The sequence below is a fragment of the Somniosus microcephalus genome, chromosome 30 (assembly GCF_052327205.1).
Source record: "Somniosus microcephalus isolate GS21.2 chromosome 30, FLI_Smic_1.0, whole genome shotgun sequence".
Taxonomy (NCBI): Eukaryota; Metazoa; Chordata; class Chondrichthyes; order Squaliformes; family Somniosidae; genus Somniosus; species Somniosus microcephalus.
In genome coordinates this window covers 27,171,568-27,189,982 of record NC_141016.1, presented here as the reverse complement: position 1 = coordinate 27,189,982, position 18,415 = coordinate 27,171,568, and the positions used below count along the sequence as shown (strand labels likewise).

The window sequence follows — 18,415 nt, the reverse complement described above, 5'->3', positions numbered from 1 at the left end:
AGCTCTGAGGTAGCGCCTCGCTCCTTGGCGTTTGCACCTTAAGACAGGTGTGAAGCGCCTGATTTAGTGCTCCAATCACCTCCAGGGGCGATAAAAGCCAAGTTTGCTGTCGGAGGCGATAATTAGCGCCAGGCGCTAAACTTTGCGCACGGCCGACAACGGCGCCCCAAATGGGGCGATACTGAATTTTTCCCCCTTATGATTCTGAGGGGGATTGACAGGGTAGATGCTGAGAGGTTGTTTCCCCTGGCTGGAGTGTCTAGAACTAGGGGGCATAGTCTCAGGATGAGGGGTCGGCCATTTAAGAGTGAGAGGAGGAGGAATTTCTTCACTCGGAGGGTTGTGAATCTTTGGAATTCTCTACGCAAAGGGCTAAAAATGCTAAATCGTGAGTATAGCCAAGGCTGAGCTAGCGGGGAGTCAAGGTATCTGGGGATAGGGTGGGAAAATGGAGTTGAGGTTTAAGCTCAACCATGATCTTAGAATGACTATAACCTGGTGTTGTGTGACTTCTTACATTTGTCCACCCCAGTCCAACTCCGGCATCTCCACACCATTATTGAATGGCAGCGCAGGCTCAAGGGGACGTGGGGCCTGACTCCTGCGCCCCTTTTTTTAATGTTCTTATGAAGGCAAAATGGGGCAGTGCTGTTCTACTTTTTCTCATTGCTTCAGTTATTGTGCTAAAGTGTTCAGTTTATTTATATACAAAAAATGGTTTTTATGTCCTCGACACTCAGTCAGTTTGGCTGAGTTGGTACCACTCTAATTTCTGAGCAGCAAGTTGTGGGTTCAGTGCCCACTTCAGTTTACCAAAGTACTCTGGCTTCTGAGTCAGAAGATCGTGGGTTCAAGTCCCACTCCAGAGACTATAGGCACATAATCCAGGCTGACACTCCCAGCGGCTGAGGGAGTGCCGCAATGTCGGAGGTGCTGTCTTTTGGATGAGGTGTTAAACTGCGCTCTCGGGTGGGCGTAAACGATCCCATGGCAGTATTCGAAGAAGAGCAGGTGAGTTATCCCCGGTGTCCTGGCCACTATTTATCCCTCAAACAACATCACTAAAACAGATGATCTGGTCATTATCACATTGCTGTTTGTGGGAGCTTGCTGTGTGCAAATTGGCTGCCGCGTTTCCTACATTGCAACAGTGACTACACTTCAAAAGTACTGGATTGGCTGTAAAGCGTGTTCTGAGGTTGTGAAAGGCACCATTATAAATGAAAGTCTTTCCTTTTTTTATTTTTTTGAACACATAATCTAGGCTGACACTTCAGTGCAGTACTGAGGGAGTGCCGCATTGCCTGAGGTGTTGTGCTTTGGTGGAAACATTGAACTGAGGCCCCGTGTACCAGTTTTTGGGGTTCAGGTGGATGTTAAAGATCCGTGGTACTACACACAGAGCATGGCGTTTTCTGGGTGTCCTGACTGACCTTTCTCAACCGATCTTTTCATGGTTTGCGACGTGTTTCTAAAATGTGATGAGGTGGCCAAATGATTGCAAGCTGATAATTTCTGCCTGAGTTTATTGTAATGGATTTTCTCCCCTCTCTAAGGTGGCATAAGCTGCACTCAAAGTCGGGGAAGAAGGATAAAGAACGAGGCGAAATCGAAGCGGACATCCAGTTTGTACGGAACAATATGACGGCCAGCATGTTTGACCTTTCGGTGAAGGACAAGTCCCGATCGACGTTGGGAAAGCTGAAGGACAAATTCAAGGGAAAAAAGAAAGATGGCCTCTCCGATTCAGTGTCCGCAATCATTCCCAGCATCACCACTGGCGACAGCGATGACGAGCCAGTGGTGACTGAGAAGAAGAAGAAATCCAAACTGAAGATGCTGTTTCCTAAATCGAACCTGCAGCGGACTTCACTGTCTCAGTCCATGTCTGTGATACCCACCGGCCCATCCTCTCCAGCTGGGAACACAAAGAAAGCAAAGAACTTTGGCAGTGAGGACTTCACTGAAATAAAACTGCACGACTCTGCTGAAGGTAGAGTAGTATTTGGGTTTTTCCACAACCTTGCACTTACCCAGCGCCTTCAACATAGTAAAACGTCCCAAGGTGCTTCACAGGAGTGCAGTCGGAGTAACACCTGGCCACATCATGAGCTATTGGGACAGATGACCAAAAGCTTGGTCAAAGTGATAGGGTTTTTGAGGAGGAGAGCGCGAGAGAGGTGGCGAGGGTTAGGGAGGGAATTTCGGAGCTTGCGGGTGGCTAGGCTGCTAAAGGCGCGGCCACCAATGGTTGAGCGATTTTAAAAATTGGGGATGCGCAAGAGGCCAGAATTGGAGGAGCGCAGAGATCTCGCGTTGTGGGGCTGGAGTAAGATTTAGGATCACAGGCTCACACAGATTACCCAACAGGGTTTTAGAAGTTGCAAGGCTTTTATTAAAGAGCTACAGTTTTAAAGCATAATCAGATATTACATATGGTTTAAGCTGAGTATCATAGACATACAACGTGTGACAGTAGAAAGCGATCTACGACTCCCCGAAGCGGAATGACATGACCGGACGGACGGGGAGGCAGTAGGGTAGTCTCGGATTGGGTGGATTCCTGCAGTCTGCTGCAGTGGTCACTTCCGTTGGGTCATCTCTCAAGCTGCTGGAGGTGTTAGGCCATTAGATCTTTTTCCTTCTCTATCTCTCCCTCTCTTTCCTGCACTTTATGCTTTACCTCCTTCAGGCTATCTATCAACTGTTCCCGGTGATATGCCAACGCCATTGTACTTCTGGTTTTACCTTTCAACAAGCTCTTTACCGCTCCCTTCTTTCAGAGAGAAAAAACACTATACACAGTCTAAGCAACGATCACGTGCGTTCGACCGGTCCCTCCGGTCATCCCAACCGGAACCTTACAACTCCTAACTAACAGAGCTAGGGAGGGGTGAGGCCATGGAGGGATTAGAACATGGGATAAGAATTTTTCATATTGAGGTGCTACCAGACTGGGAACCAATGTAGGTCAGTGAGCGCGGGGGTGATAGGCGAACGGGGCTTGGTGCGAGTTAGGACACGGGCAGCCGAGTTTTGGATGAACTCTAGTTTACGGAGGGTGGAGGATGTGAGGGCCAGCCAGGAGAGCCTTGGAATAGTCGAGTCTGGAGGTAACAAAAGCATGGACGAGGGTTTCAGTAGCGGAGGGTCGGAGATGGGTGATTTAGTCCCTCCAAATCTTGGTGTGTGCAATATATAATGGAGTATAATATCACATCTCGGAAATGTTGATAGATGGTTCTGCTGTCCAGACTGGGCGATCCTCTTGGCTGGAGAGTTGGTTCACACGGAGGGAAGGTGTCTGAAAGGAAGACGATGGGGATGGAGTGACGAGTTGACCAAACTAAAACTTCGAGCCACTGAATGTGTGGGTCACTTGAGTACATAAACTCTAAGGTGGGGAATTGAGTAAGTTGAGGAGCGGTGTTTACAAGCTGTTTCAATCGCTAAGTGAAGAAGTTGAACAGATTGCTTTAAATTGGATGGATGAGCTGATGTAAGAGTAGCTTGGGGATAAAGGAGGAGGAGGCCAAGACACTGGACACTGGCGTAACAAAATAACCGAGGCACACTTGGGAGAGAGAAGCCAGGGGGCGGGTGGGTGCTGACAGTGGGAAATCAAACTTGGGAATAGACAGCAGGGCTATGGTGGAAGAGCAGGACTAATTGGCGAGCTAGCATTGGCATGATGGCCAGACGGCCTCTTTCTGTGCTGTACGAATGCACGAGGAGTCATCAGAGAGAGAGAAGGATTATTGTTTCAGGTGGAGCTTTGGTGAGGACTTATCTTTTTTTCCCCCACTTGGCAAGAAACGTCTGAGGTGGGGTTCCGTTCTCGCCGTGTATAACGTGAACTGATTCATTAATATTAAATGATGTTTCAGTTTATTAAGTAAATAAAAGTTTGCTGTGAAGTCCCAGTACTGTGAAACGAGCTGTTTTCCTGGTACGGGGACTGCAAGCTTTCAGGAAATTGCAGAGCAAGAACAAAATCTAACCAGCAATTCTCTCCAGGTGACTGACTTGGGAAAGGGGAGGTAAACTCGAGAGAAACTGTTAGGAGCTGCTGTCTTAGCTTGCTGCACTGCCCAACAGCTTTGTGCCAGTACAGTGTAAACACTATTCAGAGGCTCTTGTTATGTGACTGGGTAATGGGTGGATGACCCGAGCTGTAAACTACCAGGCAAAAGGTCACGCTCTAACTGGAATGCAGCGGGGGAAGGGCGCTGTTGGTGCAGTTTCCCTTCACATGAAGTTGCCAAGTGTAGAGGGCAATGTTAGACCCTTGTCTCCGTCCCGCCGCTCGATCACTGTGAGCAGAACCATGCGTGAGGTGCATCGACGTGTTTTGACCACGTGCGATGTATAAGTGCAAGGATTTCTTCCTGGTAGCTGATTATTTTGTGGTTTCTTTTAGTGGCAAAAGCCATGTTGAATTTAAAGTGGGTGGACTTCTCACTATCCTTTCAAAGGTGCTTATTTCACTTTTTTTTATTGTCTTGGTTATTCTGCACCCTACACCACCCTCCTTGTTTTGCTTTTGTTCCAGGTACCCTTCAGTATCTCACTCGGGTAGGGCTGCTTCCCTTGTGAATCTAGACAGCGAGAGTCAGTAGGTTATTTAACCGGGGGGGGGGGGGGGGGGGGGGTGCATTGCTGCTGACGTTGGCGTGTGCACGCTTCCAACCTAAAGCACGGGATTTATTTTTCACCCTCGTCCAGCTGTGCTGAGGACAATTATAGCCCCCTCGCCCCCCCCCCCACTGTCCACTGCTTCACTTGTGTTGTTACCGCCATGGGGTCAGCAGAAAGAAAAACATTGGCCTCCTCCTGTCCCTTGTTGTGCCATTCAATTAGATCCTGCCTGAGCTGTTTGAATCTATTATTAGGGACGTGGGAACAGATCACTTAAATCATATGATTGGGCAGAGTCAACACAGATTTATGAAAGGGAAATCGCGTTTGACAAATCTAAGAGTTTTTTCAGGTTGTAACTGGCAGGGTGGATAAGGGCGAACCAGTGGATGTAGTGTATTTGGATTTTCAGAAAACATTTGATATGCCACATAAGAGCTTATTACACAAAATTAGGGCTCATGGGATTGGGGGTAATATAGTAGCATGGATTGGTTAAAGGACAGAAAACAGAGATGGGATAAACTGGTCATTTTTGGGTTGGCAGGCTGTAACTAGTGGGATCCCACAAGGATCAGTGCTTGGGCCTCAGCTATTTACAATCTATATCAATGACTTAGATGAGGCGACCGAGTGTAATGTATCCAAGTTTTCTGACGGCGCAAAGCTAGGTGGGAATGTAAGTTGTGAGGGGTGTCGAAGTTCGAGCAAGACTCAGACACACAGTAACTGGCAAACCATACTTTTTTTATTGTCACCAGGGAAGAGCAGTACAATCAAAGGTCGATACCACAACTTCAACGAACGCTTACAAGAGGCTCATATTTATACATTGGAGTAAACAAGTTCCAGATAATATGTGGCTATTACATCATTGGCTTAGCAACACTAATTTCTCAAAAAACAACTTGCATTAAACAAAGCCTATTCTTTCAATTCCACTTCTTATCTCTACTTAGTCCAACCATCTGAATCGCAGATTCCTGTCTTATCTTACCACAGCGTATGCCTTTCTGAGGTGCCAAATCTCGATTGGATGCCATACAATAGCTAGTTAACCATATCCTGCAATGATTCAATCTTCTATCTAGCAGTCAAGCCCTCGTGACCTTTATTGTTCTTTAATACTAAACCACAGGTCAACGAGCAGGTGTCCCTCTTCCTCCTTATTGAGTTTGCAAACTGCCAATTCTGCTATGCTTGCATTTTGCGAAGCTGAAGTTCCTCTTTGCTCCCTTTCCGAAATGCAATTCATTCCTTATGTGAAGCCATTTTGTTAGCCAGTTCACAGAATCACAGAAACCCCACAGTGCAGATAGAGGCCATTTCGGCCCATCGGGCCTGCACCGACACATATCCCACCTGATCCCCGTAACCCCTACACCAACACATATCCCACCCTATCCCCATAACCCCACGTATTTAATCCCCCTAACACTAAGGGTCAATTTATCATAGCCAATCAACCTAACCCGCACATCTTTGGACTGTGGGAGGAAACCGGAGCACCCGGAGAAAACCCATGCAAACACGGGGAGAATGTGCAAACTCCACACAGACAGTCGCCCGAGGCCGGATTCGAACTCGGGTCCCTGGCGCTGTGAGGCAACAGTGCTAACCACTATGCCACCATGCCACCGTTCGTTGGCCATTTTATTTACACTTCCACAGGAGGATGCAAGGAGGCTGCAAAGGGATATAGACTGGTTAAGTGAGTGGGCAAGAACATGGCAGATGGAATATAATGTGGAGAAATGTGAAGTTATCCACTTTGGTAGGAAAAATAGAAAAGCAGAATATTCTTTAAATGGTGAGAGATTGGGAAATGTTGGTATTCAAAGGGACCTAGTTGTTCTTGTACACAAATCACAAAGTTAGCATGTAGGTACAGCAAGCAATTAAGAAAGCAAAATGGTACGTTAGCTTTTATTACAAAAGGATTGGAGTATAAGAATAAAGACGTCTTACTGCAATTATATAGGGCCTTGGCGAGACCACACCTGGAGTACGGTGTACAGTCTTGGTCTCCCTACCTACTTGCCATAGAGGGGGTGCAACGAAGGTTCACCAGACTGATTCCAGGGATGGGGGGGGGGTGGTGGTCTGTCCTCTGAGGAGAGATTGAGTAGACGAGGCCTATACTTCCTAGAATTTAGAAGAATGAGAGGTGATCTCATTGAAACATATAAAATTCTTAGAGGGCTTCATGGGTAGATGCTGGGAGGATGTTTCCCCTGGCTGGAGAGTCTAGAACCAGGGGCCACAGTCTCAGAATAAGGGGTCGGCCATTTAGGACTGAGATGAGGAGAAATTTCTTCACTCGGAGGGTGGTGAATCTTTGGAATTCTCTACCCCAGAGGGCTGTGGGTGCTCTGTTGTTGAGTATATTCAAGACTGAGATCGATAGATTTTTGGGAGTCAAGGGATATCGGGATCGGGCGGGAAAGTGGAGTTGAGGTAGAAGATCAGCCATGATCTTATTGAATGGTGGAGCAGGGCCAAATGGCCGACTCCTGCTTCTATTTCTGATGTTCTTGTGTATCTTAACTCCATCTACCCACCTCGGTTTTGTAACCCTTGATACCCTTGCATAACGAAAGTTAAACTTGCTTTCCTGACTGGGAATTGAACCTGGGCTGTGGCAGTGAGCGCCGAATCCTAACCACTAGACCATGAGGGAATGCTTTAGAGTATTAGTGACCCTGTGTTGGAAGGGGTCAATACCCTAATGCTACAGGAAGGCAATTTATTTGATTATTATTTGAATGGCAATAGATTGGGAGAAGGGGAAGTGCAAAGAGACCTGGGTGTCCTTGTGCACCAGTCGCTGAAGGTAAGCATGCAGGTGCAGCAGGCGGTTAAGAAGGCAAATGGTATGTTGGCCTTCGTAGCAAGAGGGTTCGAGTACAAGAACAAGGATGTCTTGCTGCAGTTGTACAGGGCCTTGGTGAGACCGCACCTTGAGTATTGTGTGCAGTTTTGGTCACCTTACCTGAGGAAGGACGTTCTTGCCATGGAAGGAGCTCAGCGAAGATTCACCAGGCTGATACCTGGGATGGCAGGAATGACGTACGAGGAGAGATTGTGTCAATTGGGCTTATACTCACTGGAGTATAGAAGATTGAGAGGGGATCTCATCGAAACCTATAAAATTCTGTCAGGTCTGGACAGACTGGATGCAGAAAGGATGTTTCTGATGGCCGGGGAGTCCAGAACCAGGGGTCATAGTCTAAGGATAAGGGGTAAGCCATTTAGGACTGAAATGAGGAATTTCTTCACCCAGAGAGTGGTGAACCTGTGGAATTCTCTGCCACAGAGGGCGGTGGAGGCCAGTTCATTAAATATATTCAAGAAGGAGTTAGATATATTTCTTAAGGCTAAAGGGATCAAGGGATATGGGGAGAAGGCAGGGACAGGGTACTGAATTTGGATGATCAGCCATGATCTCATTGAATGGCGGAGCAGGCTTGAAGGGCCGAATGGCCTACTCCTGCTCCTATCTTCTATGTTTCTATGTTACTAATTTTTTGCCTTGACGAAAGATTGATTTTGTCGACGTTTAAACTTGCAGAGGAAAGCTCCAGCAAGACTTTGTACGTCCCAAAGATTATGAGCCATAAGAGGGCCGCAAGTGCCGATACCAAGCAGCTGAACTTTGCGCCTGGTGGGACTGCGAAGAAGGACACCCTGTCATTGTTTGGCGGCTTGAAGCCCAAGAGCGACCCTGTGTCACAGTCCAATCTCTGCATTAACGGTAGTCACGTTTACACGGAAGAACCAAACCAAATTGCACAAGTGAAGCCAAAGAGCGATTCCAAGTCGTTGAACAACAGTCAGTTTTACGCCTCGGCGGAGGATTTGACCTCCAAGTTTTCCGCCGACACGCTTGAAGCCAGCAGTCCGTTTTCTTCTTCCAAATCTCAGTCGGAAACGAGTTCTGGCGAGCAGGCCTTCAAATCGGCGACGCTGCCCGCCTTCAAGACTTTGGGGAGCATGAGCAATTTGTCTGAGCCCCAAATGTCGGACCGACCGAAGGAGGAGAAGGAAGGCAAGCAAGGAGGCCTGTTGTCCTCGAGTGGCGGGAAGAAAGCGATGGGCAAAAAGACCGAGGCCATCAGTGGTGGCACCGAGTCACTCAACCCCTTTGAAGACGACAAGGATGAAGAGGAAAAGAAAGCCGCGCCTGTGCAGAAGCCCGATGGGTTGAAAGCAGATACGGTGATCAAAAAGGAGGAGGCCAAGAGAGGAGGCTTAATGTCTTTATTTCCCAGAAAGACTGAACCCGTCAAAGCTCCGGAGGCAAAGGAATCGAAAAACCCCTTTGAAGATGCCAAAGAGGAGGCGAGGAAACCAGCGAGCTCCTCTGTGTGGTCGAGCAGGGCCGCAGCTGTCAAACCCAAGTAAGCTTTGTAACGTCTTTTCAAATGGTCTTTGAGGGCTGGGGATATTTCTTGTCTCAATGTGTAGCAGTATTTAACCTGGAAGTAATGTTGTCATTGCCAGTAGCGGACTTCCTACGTTCGCCCAACAGTTGCTCCTCGCGAGGGAGCTCCATGCGTACCCTTTCTGGCTGGGATTAGTACATTGTCGAGCTTAATCCTGCGGTGCCGGTGGGGGGAGACTTTGACCCTGGGATTTTTGAGGTGCCGCACTGTTTGCCGTAGAGCGGAGCCCCTTGTTGCTGATGTACTGCTGCAGTAACACTTCTTAGAATGAGACAGCTCAGAAGGAGGCCATCGTGCCTCTAAGAGTGATCCAGTTGCTTATAGCTGGGGAGGGGAGGAGAAGTAAAATCTTTACCGCTAGATCTATTTTCTCTCCCCCCCCCCCCCCCCCCCACTCCCAACATCTTTGGGACTTTTTCAAATGCTTGTGCATTCCATGCAGTCTTTTTCCATTTCTTCCTTCTGTGATCCTCTCTAGCCACGTGGAACAAAGGTAGTTTTACCTTCCGACTGCCACTAGCAAAACTGAAACCACCTGTGCGAGCACTGTCTATAAGTGGGACGTGGTGGCGCGGTGGTTGTGACGGTAGACGAGCAGCCGAGAGGTCATCAGTTCAGATCTTGTGCTTCTGAACAGTTGTGAAATTGAAATCTATAATCTGGTAATGTGACCTGGCGCCAGGCAATGAAAATGACCGTGGGGGTCACTTTCACCAATCGGGTGGGAATGTGAAGGAGCGGGTTGTCCACCGGTTATAGGGTCGTCTCACCTTCGGGCCTGTGCTGGCTCTTTGAAAGAGCAGTCGTGCTGAGTCCCACATCCCCGCTTTCTGTCCGTAACCCTGAGAGTTCCTCATCCTCAAGAACCCGTCATAGAATCATAGAAAGTTACAGCACGGAAGGAGGCCATTTCGACCCATCGTGTCCGCGCCGGCCAACAAAGAGCTATCCAGCCTAATCCCACTTCCCAGCTCTTGGTCCGTAGCCCTGCAGGTTACAGCATCCCAAGGGCACATCCAAGTACTTTTTAAATGTGGTTAGGGTTCCTGCCTCTACCACCCTTTCAGGCAGTGAGTTCCAGACCCCCACCGCCCTCTGGGTGAAGAAATTTCCCCTCAAATCCCCTCTAAACCTTCCCCCAATTACTTTAAATATATGCCCCCTGGTTTTTGACCCCTCTGCTAAGGGAAATAGGTCCTTTCTATCCATTTTATCTAGGCCCCTCATAATTTTATACACCTCAATAAGGTCCAACTCCCTTTAAAATTATTGATGGAATCAGCTTCCTCCACTTTTTCAGGTCGAGCGTTCCAGATCCCAACAATTCTTTAGTGAAAACATTTCTCCTCACCTCCCCTCGAGATCTTTCTCCAATGATTTTGAATCTCTGACCTCTGGTTATTGACCCACTCGCCAGAGGGAATAGTTTTTCTCGATCTACTCCATCAAAACCCCTCACCATCTTGAAAACCTCGATTAGGTCACCTCTTAACCTTCTCTGTTCCAAGGGGAACAGTCCGAACTTTTCCAACCTCTCCTCATAACTGAAGTCCCTCATCCCTGGGAACATCCTGGTAAACCCCCTCTGTCCCCTTTCTAAGGCCTTTACATCTTTCCTGAAGTGTGGGGCCCAGAATTGCCCACAATACTCCAGCTGAGGCCTAACTAGTGATTTATAAAGTTCGAGCCTGATCTCTCTGCTTTTATATTCTATTCCTCTCTTTATAGACCCAAGTAACGCAAATCCTTTTTTAATCTCCTTATCCCTTCGATGATTTCAGTAGAAGCAGAAATAGAGCAGGGTCCATGTCGGACTCTGCCAGTGGATCACCCGATTGGTGAAGGTGGAAATTCCGCTGCCAGATTGTTGTACAAGGGAAGCGCACCTGCCACCCTCACCCTCACCCCCACCCCCACCACTCTGATCTACAGGTAACTCCAGTTGAGTCTTGATGCCCTCTGAAATGGCCCATCAAACCACTTGGTAAAAGCCATCGCCTCAGCACATCTCACTGGGGCTGGGCAATAAAAGCGACCTTTCCAACGTCAAGCGTATCTGTAGAACAAATTCAGGTGTTGCCTTGGGCTTTGAGTGAGCTGTAAAGCTTTGCTGGCACAGGTTTTACGCACCCTGTTGGGTTGGGTTATTTGCATTTAAGGTTAAGGTGACCGTACCGTTTGTGTGCGTGTGTGAATGGGAGCTGCCTATGGGCCTTGGTGTTACTCCCATCCGTGGGTTACAGTAGCCTGCGATATTCCGAGCGACCATTCCAGCAGGCACGTGTCTGGGGCAGGATAACGAGGCTTGGATTTCTTTTGTATTTTTTGTTTGTTAAAATCTGAAGAGAATGACCTCTCTCTCCAAGCTGTCTAATAGTGGCAGGACTTCAGGTCAACAAGAGCAATTGGCCCACAGCAATTAAACGGAGTTAAATTGTGAGGGACTGAGAGAGAAACTTGGCCTTTGGTTCCACGAGTGGGTTCACAGGAGTTGAGCTGCAATAATTTTGTGTAGAGAGTCTCGTTCCTCAGAAGGACTCGCGAGCGGAGAGCATTTCCTGTTGGGTGCCAGTGGATGGATAGGTGGGAGGAAGTGTGCTATTATTCCAATACCGTGTGAGGAAAGTGATAGTAGGATTTCCCGCCCCCCTACTTTGCCCAATTTTCATCCTCGGATGTGTTGCCGCGATGGTTATGGCAACCAGAAATGTACCTGTGCGTTGGCCTCGTCACAGAGTGGCGGTGGCATCTTCAGCCTCGGTGACACTTGCTGCGGAGTCCGATCCTTCCTCGCCCGTTCCCGAGCGCCCCTTGCTGCGGAGTCCGATCCTTCCTCGCCCATTTCCGAGCGCCCCTTGCTGCGGAGTCCGATCCTTCCTCGCCCATTCCCGAGCGCCCCTTGCTGCGGAGTCCGATCCTTCCTCGCCCGTTCCCGAGCGCCTCTTGCCGCGGAGTCCGATCCTTCCTCGCCCGTTCCCGAGCGCCCCTTGCCGCGGAGTCCGATCCTTCCTCGCCCGTTCCCGAGCGCCCCTTGCCGCGGAGGCTGGCCAGAGGAGGTACAGAAATGGGAGCCCCTCTGCTCAAAGCTGCGGCCACCCACTCTGGCATTCCAAGGTCACCAGACTTGACCCAAACACCATGGATTGTACCTGGGACCTCCCTAGCTCATCATACCACTGAGTAGCTGACGATCTTCCCTGGTCTTGAGCTGGAGTTATTGGGACATTTACCGACAGGCCGCCGATGTGATTTTTTTTTTTTTTAACTGCAAGACCTCCTGCTTCACCTTTTGTCTGTCCGTTGGTGCCTTTGCCCCTGCTGTCATTTTCCTCTGCTTTGCTTTGATTTGAAGTTGATGCAAATCAAGTCTTAACGTGAAGCTAATTCCGGGCGTTCGGTGTCCAAATCCCGCAGTGGCAGTTGGAATAAAGTTCTTATCTCATCAGTAATAAACGACATCAGAAGCAATTGAATTTCACTAATCCTTTTTCAGTCAGTTAAATAATGCGTCTATAACTGTTACATTACAGTAAAACTTGAAGAAACCAAATATGCCATCAAGTACCACTGTCTGTTATGATAGCATTGACATGACAGTAGTATAGTGGTTATGTTACTGGACTAGTAAGAGCCCTAGTAACATTGAAGTTGATAGGAATCCAGGAAAACTCTCCATTGGCTGGAGTCATACCTAGCACAAAGAAAGATGGTTGTGGTTGTTGGAAGCCAATCACCTCAGCCCCAGGACATCGCTGCAGGAGTTCCTCGGGGCAGTGTCCTAGGCCCAACCATCTTCAGCTGGTTCATCAATGACCTTCCCTCCATCATAAGGTCAGAAGTGGGGATGTTCACTGATGATTGCACAGAGTTCAGTCCCATTCGCAACTCCTCAGATAATGAAGCAGTCCGTGCCCGCATGCAGCAAGACCTGGACGACATTCAGGCTTGGGCTGGTAAGTGGCAAGTAACATTCGTGCCAGGCAATGACCATCTCCAACAAGAGAGTCTAACCACCTATCCTTGACATTCAATGGCATTACCATTGTCGAATCCCCCCCACCATCAACATCCTGGGAGGCCAGAAATGTAATTGGACAAGCCACAAGAAAACTCTGGCTACAAGAGCAGGTCAGAGATTGGGTATTCTGTGGCAAATGACTCTCCTCCTGACCAATGTTTCCCCCTAAATTTTTTTTGGTGCACGGTCCCTTTAACGGGCTGCCCGGCCCATTCAAAATTACGCGCATGTGCGAAATCTCCCATTGAAAAGCTGATGTGCGGCCAGCGCGGGACCTCCAGACAGCAGTGCAGCCGCGGAGCTTAGCTGGAACGATGCTCCTGACTCCCCAAAGCGTTTCCTCCATCTACAAGGCACAAGTCAGGAGTGTGATGGAATACTCTCCACTTGCCTGGATGAGTGCAGCTCCAACAACACTCGAAGCTCAGCACCATCCAGGACAAAGCAGGCCGCTTGATTGGCACCCCATCTTAAACATTCACTCCAAAAATCTATCGATCTCGGTCGTGAACATACTTATCGACTGAGCATCCACAGCCCTCTGGGGTGGAGAATTCCAAACATTTACAACCCTCTTGAGTGAAGAAATTTCTCCTCATCTCAGTCCTAAATGGCTGACCCCTTATCCTGAGACTGTGCCCCCTAGTTCTAGTCTCTCCAGCCAGGGGAAACAACCTCTCCGCATCTACCCTGTCAAGCCCCCTCAGAATCTTATATGTTTCAATGAGATCACCTCATTATTCTAAACTCCAGAGAGTATAAACCCATTTTACTCGATGATCTTGTCGGAAAACTCTCTCATCCCAGGAATCAACCTAGTGAACCTTCATTTATACTGCCTCTAATGTAAATATATCCTTTTAGATAAGGAGACCGAAACTGTACACAGTACTCCAGGTGTGGTCTCGCCAAAGCCCTGTACAACTGCAGTGACGCAGGTGCATGCCTCACTGTAGCCTGGCACTAGACTTATTATTCAACTCTCAGTTAGAACATTGTCAAAAAAGATTAACCTCAGATAACATTCCTGTGCAAAGATAATCTAAACTTTCAGAATATTAACTTTACTCTTGGCTTCAGTATAGCCGAGATGGAATATTTTAAAAAAAATATTGACATTTGATTGTTTTCCCATCCTGCTCAAGCATATATATGCACCAAATGTGTTTTAATCTCAGTTATTGATGTACCTTTTTCGTTCCAGTTTGTCTTGTAATGTTTTTTCCCTGCTCTTGTAATGTTTTTAAAAAAAAACCTTTTGAGGAAAAGCTTTGCTCAAAGCTGATGGTTCTGTTCCAATGCTTGAACCCTTTGGAAGGCGAATGGCTGGCTGGCTGGGAGGGCCACAGATGTTTAATATTTGATCCCTGCTTGGGGTGGGAGGGGGAAGGAATAGGCGTAGTGGGGAATTGAGCAGAGCAAAGACCTGAACGCCAACATGTCGAGCAGTTCCACATAAACATTGAGCGAAAGGGGATCCGGAGATTTTTAATTTCACTTATGTGCATGGTGGTGGTACTTGAACTCAAATGGCTCCTGGAGGATCTTCCAATCTTTGCCAATGTGCTCCTGGGACTTGGCAGAGATTTGGAGCGTAGCCATAGAGGTAAATAATAGAACATTTTGTTTAATTGCCAAGTTCTGTGATGCTCAAAGAAAATTTGTTCTCCCTTCCTAACTGAGGCTGGATGCTTCTCAGCTGCAAAGGCCACTGACTGGTGTTTTGTCCTTTTTGCAGATTGGAGGTGTCTCCGAAGGCCGAAACCAAAGCCGAACCTTTGTCATCTTCTTTACCTTCAGTTCCTCGCTCTCCTCCTTTCTTTTCTGCTATAAGCGACCCCTTTAGCTCAGCTCCTCCAGTAGTGGTGGGAACTGGAGGGTTGAGGGACTCTAACTTTGCCAGTCTCCACGTGGCCTATAGTCCGCCTCCCACGCCTCTGGCCGCCCAATCCCCGCACTCCTCGGTCAATGCAAAGTATGACTCGTTGGAATCTTCACCATCTTCTGTAAACCAACTCTGCACCGCCCCCTCGCTTCCTCTTAGTGCCAGCTCCTCTTCCTCTTCAAAATCTTCGGGCACTGAAACAAGTGGGTTCTCTGCGACAGAATTGGTTGGGGGAAATGCTCAGGAAATGAGAACACCGGCAAGGGAGGGCAGCAAGATCTCGGCTCAACTTTTGTTTCAAGAGCTGACTGGCAAGAAGCCAAGTGCAAATGACGACAAACTGTCATCATCCGACGGAGAGAATGACTCTACCTCGGAGATTAAGAAATACGAAGGATTATCTGAAGACTGTGCACTTGAAACCACTCCAGAATGTAAGTTTGCAAGCAGTGCAGGAAATGAGGAGAGGGTGGGTAGTGGACTTCAGTCCCTGTATGAGGAGCCTGACCCTGCTAATTCGCAGGATGAGGTGTCTGTGGAACCTCGAGCTTCGCGCGACCTTCATTCCGTCCCTACATCGGAAACCAACTTTCCCACAGATCCACCCAAAGTGCCAGCTCGAAGTAGCTTGCCTGGTTCAGAGGCGAAGTTGAATCTGAAACCATTGTTTGCTGAGGCGCAGAAGGCTCCACCTACTCCAGCACCAAGGAATGTAGCCAATATGAACAAAGCTCTTGCGAATGAGGACTCATTGCATTCTCCTGAGGACCGACCAAGTGGGGACTTGGTGTCCTTTCATAGGAAGGCTGAGTGCAGCGTAGAACCATTAACCGAGTCTTACAAGGTCGGAGATGCTGATGTCACTGTGGTAGTGGGGAAACCTGGTAAGGAATCCTCGACCAGTGGCCAAGAGGAAAATGACCGCAGTGTCCCATTAGTAACTGGATTTGAAGAAAAACCTTCCACGATTTCAAGGCTTGGTTATTGCGAGGGCAAAGCTGACGATTATCCAGTCACAATGAGGGAAGCATGCATGCAAAGTGAAAGCCATCCCAATGTGTGGCCGGGTGGCCTGCCGGTCATCCCTGAAAAGATGGAAGGTTCTGCAGAAGGCAACGTTCCAACGACACGAAAAACCGAGACTGCAAGTCCGCCGGAATCTCCAGTGCCTCTCGTTCCACCCACTGTTGTAATTCTGGTTCAAGAGGCAGAAGACCACACTCCTCATGACCCAAAGCCTGATCCAACCAAAAACATCACGACTGACTCCGAGCATTTGGGTAAAGTGCAACTGTTGAAGAGCAAGGGTAGCAACACTAGTCTGCAGGAACCATCAGTCCGTGGCAGCAAAAGTGATGACGGAAAGATCTTTCCCGAGAGGAAGGGCAAAACTTTTGATCAGAGCCCAACTCTTGCCGATAAAAGTGAAATTTCAAAAATATCCGTGGAAGCTAAGAATGACTTTGATAATCCGGTACCAACAGAATCTATGGCCAAACTGGATTCTTCGGACGATCGCTTCAGTGTCTCACGGTCCATGCAGAACAATTCCATGTTGAAATCAAGCGAAGAATCTGTCAATGAATACAAATTGCAGACTTCCAAAAGTTCAGTTGCTGTTCCTCCCAGTTCCACCAAACTAGTCAGGGCCCTTGACTCTGACCAGATTGAAGCTTCCCCAACGCTTTTAGATTCTGTTGGTTTTTCAGTTTCTCCTCTGTCTCCACCTCCTCCCTCCCAGTTCCCATCACCTGTGACTGATGACAATCACTTGATAAAGCCACCAGCAGGGAGTTCTCCTGAAGTGGAACGCTCTGGCCAGAAGAGGCTGCTTCAGGCCCGGGTTTCGCCCACGGAGACACAACCAATTCAGTCACAGAACAGTGCGTCAGCAGTGCCTTCCAGACGCAGGTGAGGTTTTGTTAGCTTAGGTTTGTAGTGTGAGCTGGATTTGAAAATGCCCTCGCGCTCCATTGGTGCCAGGTTTTTTTTTTCAATCTCTGCCTTCACAACTCTATCACTTTGTTGGTTAACTAATTATGGCCACATTTATTTGGCTTGAAGCGACATTTTCTTCTGTCCTCTACGAGTTGAGATAGTGGAAGCAGATGACTGGGGGGGTTGTGTTTCGGAGGGGTTAGGGGTTAACTTCTACACGGAGACCTCCTTGCATAATATTTGCAAAGCGTTCAGACTTCAGGGACATGTGATCAAAACCTGTCTTTCCAAATCAGTTGGGGTGGTGCTCATGATTGATTGGAAGTGACGGGCAGAAGTCGTGAATGGTGGTGTACAATTAAACAACTAACGAGAGGAGGCGGCTCCATGAATATCCCCATCCTCAATGATGGTGAAGCCCAGTACGTGAGTGCAAAAGACGAGGCTGAAGCGTTTGCAACCATCTTCAGCCAAAAGTACCGAGTGGATGATCCATCTCGGCCTCCTCCTGAGGTCCCCACCATCACAGAAGCCAGTCTTCAGCCAATTCGATTCACTCTACATGATATTAAGATACGGCTGAGTGCATTGGATACAGCAAAGGCTATGGGCCCCGACAACATCCCGGTTGAGTGCTGAAGTCTTGTGCTCCAGAACTAGCCGTGCCTCTAGCCAAGCTGTTCCAGTGGCATCTATCAGACAATGTGGAAAACTGCTCAGATATGTCCTGTCCACAAAAAACAGGACAAATCCAATCTGGTCAATTACCGGCCCATCAGTCTACTCTCAATCATCAGCAAAGTGATGGAAGGTGTTGTCGACGGTGCTATCAAGTGGCACTTAGTCACCAATAACCTGCTTGCCGATGCTCTGTTTAGGTTCTGCCAAGACCACTCAGCTCCCGATCTCACTACAGCCTTGGTCCAAACATGGACAAAAGAGCTGAGTTCCAGAGGTGAGGTGAGAGTGACTTCCCTTGACATCAAGGCAGCATTTGACCAAGTGTGAATCAAGGAGCCCTAGTAAAACTGAAGTCAATGGAAATCGGGGGAACCACTCTCCACTGGTTGGAGTCATACCTAGCACAAAGGAAGTTGGCTGTGTTTGTTCGAGGCCAATCATCACAGCCCCAGGACATTATTGCAGGAGTTCCTCATGGCAGTGTCCTAGGCCCAACCACCTTCAGCTGCTTCATTAATGACCTTCCCTCCATCATAAGATCAGAAGTGGGGATGTTCACTGATGATATAAAGTTGCCAGAAAAAGTAGCAAGCCTGAGGATTGGGAGCAGTTTTGAGTTCGGCAAAAAAGGACCAAGAGATTGATTAAGAGGGGAAAAATGGAGTATGAGAGTAAACTTGCAAGGAACATGAAAGCGGATTGTAAAAGCTTCTACAAGTATGTAAAAAGAAAAAGATTAGTGAAGACAAATGTAGGTCCCTTACAGTCAAATGGGAGAATTTATAATGGGGAACAAGGAAATGGCTGAGC

The 18,415-nt window shown here is 48.2% G+C and overlaps 1 protein-coding gene across 2 annotated transcripts in view; it reads left to right on the top strand.

Annotated features, from left to right (window-relative positions):
* The window catches only part of LOC147098043 (rab11 family-interacting protein 1-like), a 59,036-nt gene that overhangs the window by 27,783 nt on the left and 12,838 nt on the right, over positions 1-18,415 (top strand). For both annotated transcript variants that reach the window (XM_085971266.1, XM_085971267.1), the window contains exons 3-5: positions 1,557-1,993; positions 8,210-9,038; positions 14,840-16,897. In XM_085971266.1, coding sequence (XP_085827392.1) covers positions 1,557-1,993; positions 8,210-9,038; positions 14,840-16,897 — 3,324 coding nt within the window. The remainder of the gene's footprint in view (positions 1-1,556; positions 1,994-8,209; positions 9,039-14,839; positions 16,898-18,415) is intronic.